Source organism: Wasmannia auropunctata, unplaced genomic scaffold (genome assembly GCF_000956235.1).
Source record: "Wasmannia auropunctata unplaced genomic scaffold, wasmannia.A_1.0 LD336035.1, whole genome shotgun sequence".
NCBI lineage: Eukaryota > Metazoa > Arthropoda > Insecta > Hymenoptera > Formicidae > Wasmannia > Wasmannia auropunctata.
The window spans coordinates 230,295-232,197 of record NW_012026855.1 but is presented as its reverse complement, the minus strand read 5'-3'; the positions used below and the strand labels follow the sequence as shown (position 1 = coordinate 232,197).

The following is a 1,903-nucleotide window of genomic DNA, read 5'->3' as shown; positions in this document are numbered from 1 at the left end:
GAAAAAGAATTAAGTATTGTACGACTCCAACTAAGAGAGTGAGAGGCAGTATCTTTGAAGGTTCTCAACACCGCGACTATTTCTGAAGATAGTAAGCGAATTCTTGTATAAAAAGACACGATAGCAGAAAATGTAAGCACAATATAATTTTATTAAAATGATTCTGAGAAACATTCCAAAACGTTGCTTCAGAAGGAAATTTTACTAAAAAACTATATTTTACGTTTACGTTATGCATGCTATAGCTTTTTGGTAAAATTTTCCTCGAAAGCAACATTTTCAAATGTAGCTCAATTATATAGCAAAGTATTGCAGTTACTATATTATATATTTTTAATCGACAGAAAAGGAAAAAGACAACAGCAGAGCAACGGCTCTTTATGTTACAATTTATGGAGGAGCACTCAGCTCTGGCCCAAAATCGTTTACAAGGCATTAACGCAAAGAAACGATCGACCGAATTATATCAGCGATTAGCTGATCTCTTAAATAGTTGTGGAAATGGAGCAACAAAATCAACAGATAAATGGATAAAGGTATAAACATTATATTTATTATATATATGTATATTAATATATGTATTGCGACCGCACGCGTGGGTGCGAGGCAATACTGTCGAGGGTTCGCACGTCCGGGTCAAGCAGAGTTTCGCGTCCTGATCGGAGATACAAATAATTCAGATGTTACAATAATCGTCTCCGCGGATGTAAGCGGGGTTTGGGCGCCAGGCCCGCGTGAGCGAACCAAATTTATATAGTATCCGAGCTATCTCCGATTCCTGACGCACAGCTCAATAGATCGAAGCAACTTAGATCTTCGCGAAAAGTTTGGACGGGCGAACAACAACGGCGCGGAAAGCCGGCTAACCAGCTCCGACAATGGTAGAGGGGCGGTTCGTTAAATGCGAGGCTTAGGAGAGCGACAAGGAAGGAAAATAATGGCTTCTGTATTTAATAGTAATTAAGAGAACTATGTATTTTCAATGGTCTCGCGGGGCGAGTGGATACAGAGGCGAACACCTCGCGTGGTACTCGCGGGACGCGCGGGACGGAGCGCGCAAAGAGCTCCGGGGAGCGCGTATTCCGATGCCGATTCTTGGCGGACTAACGCCACGCCAGGACGCCTATGCGAATTACAGATAGTCACGGACGTAATACGGGACACGGGTGTGTATCGGATGGCGAACCGGGGTGACGGGAACCGAACGAGCTCCTTTAAATGATCACGCAACGCGTCGCCGTGGAGCCGCGGTACGCTTTGCGGGGTTACTCCGCGGCGCTCAAATAGTCTTCTCGAGCACGAGACCGAGGATCTGCATTCGCTTTGCGTTGGCGTTTTACAATGAGCGACTATCGTTCGATTCCGTCTCCCCGTCGGAAATTACCAGTCAAAATACTTGCCCGAGACGATCCGGACGTCCGATATACGGCGGACGCGGTGGCGGTAATCGGCGCGCGAGCGCACGCGGTTCACGCGTTCGCGGCGTGCATGGGCACGTGGCCCGAGATCTACGGCGAATCTTGTTTTTCGCGACACAAGAAAGTTAACGCTCTCGACACAGAATTTAATTCGACACGCGGAGACTCTAATCAATCCGACATACACAGAACGGCAAAACGAGCGCTCTCGCGACTTACAATTACACGATACAAACACGCGGTGACTCGGCCGGGCGAAGGCGAGCGCAAAGGCGACAATCGTAATGACGCGAAATTAGCGCAAGCGAGCGGGCGGTGCGATTTCGGATTCTTGCTACAAGCGAGACTCGCGGCTCTATCTTACACGGCCCTTGCGGCCGTTATAAGGACTTGATACTCTCACACGGCCCTCTCGTCTCGCGGAAACGGGCGACTTTACAAATTAGCGACGTTCGTCTCACCGGATGCTCTCCTGCTCCTCACTC

At 48.1% G+C, this 1,903-nt stretch overlaps 1 protein-coding gene across 1 annotated transcript in view; it reads left to right on the top strand.

The window, feature by feature from the left end:
• The first annotated feature begins 371 nt into the window (after positions 1-371).
• The window catches only part of LOC105452235, a 4,279-nt gene continuing 2,747 nt past the window's right edge, over positions 372-1,903 (top strand). Inside the window, exon 1 of the mRNA XM_011693183.1 lies at positions 372-536. Within this exon, the coding sequence (XP_011691485.1) occupies positions 381-536 (156 nt within the window). The 5' untranslated portion in view covers positions 372-380. The remainder of the gene's footprint in view (positions 537-1,903) is intronic.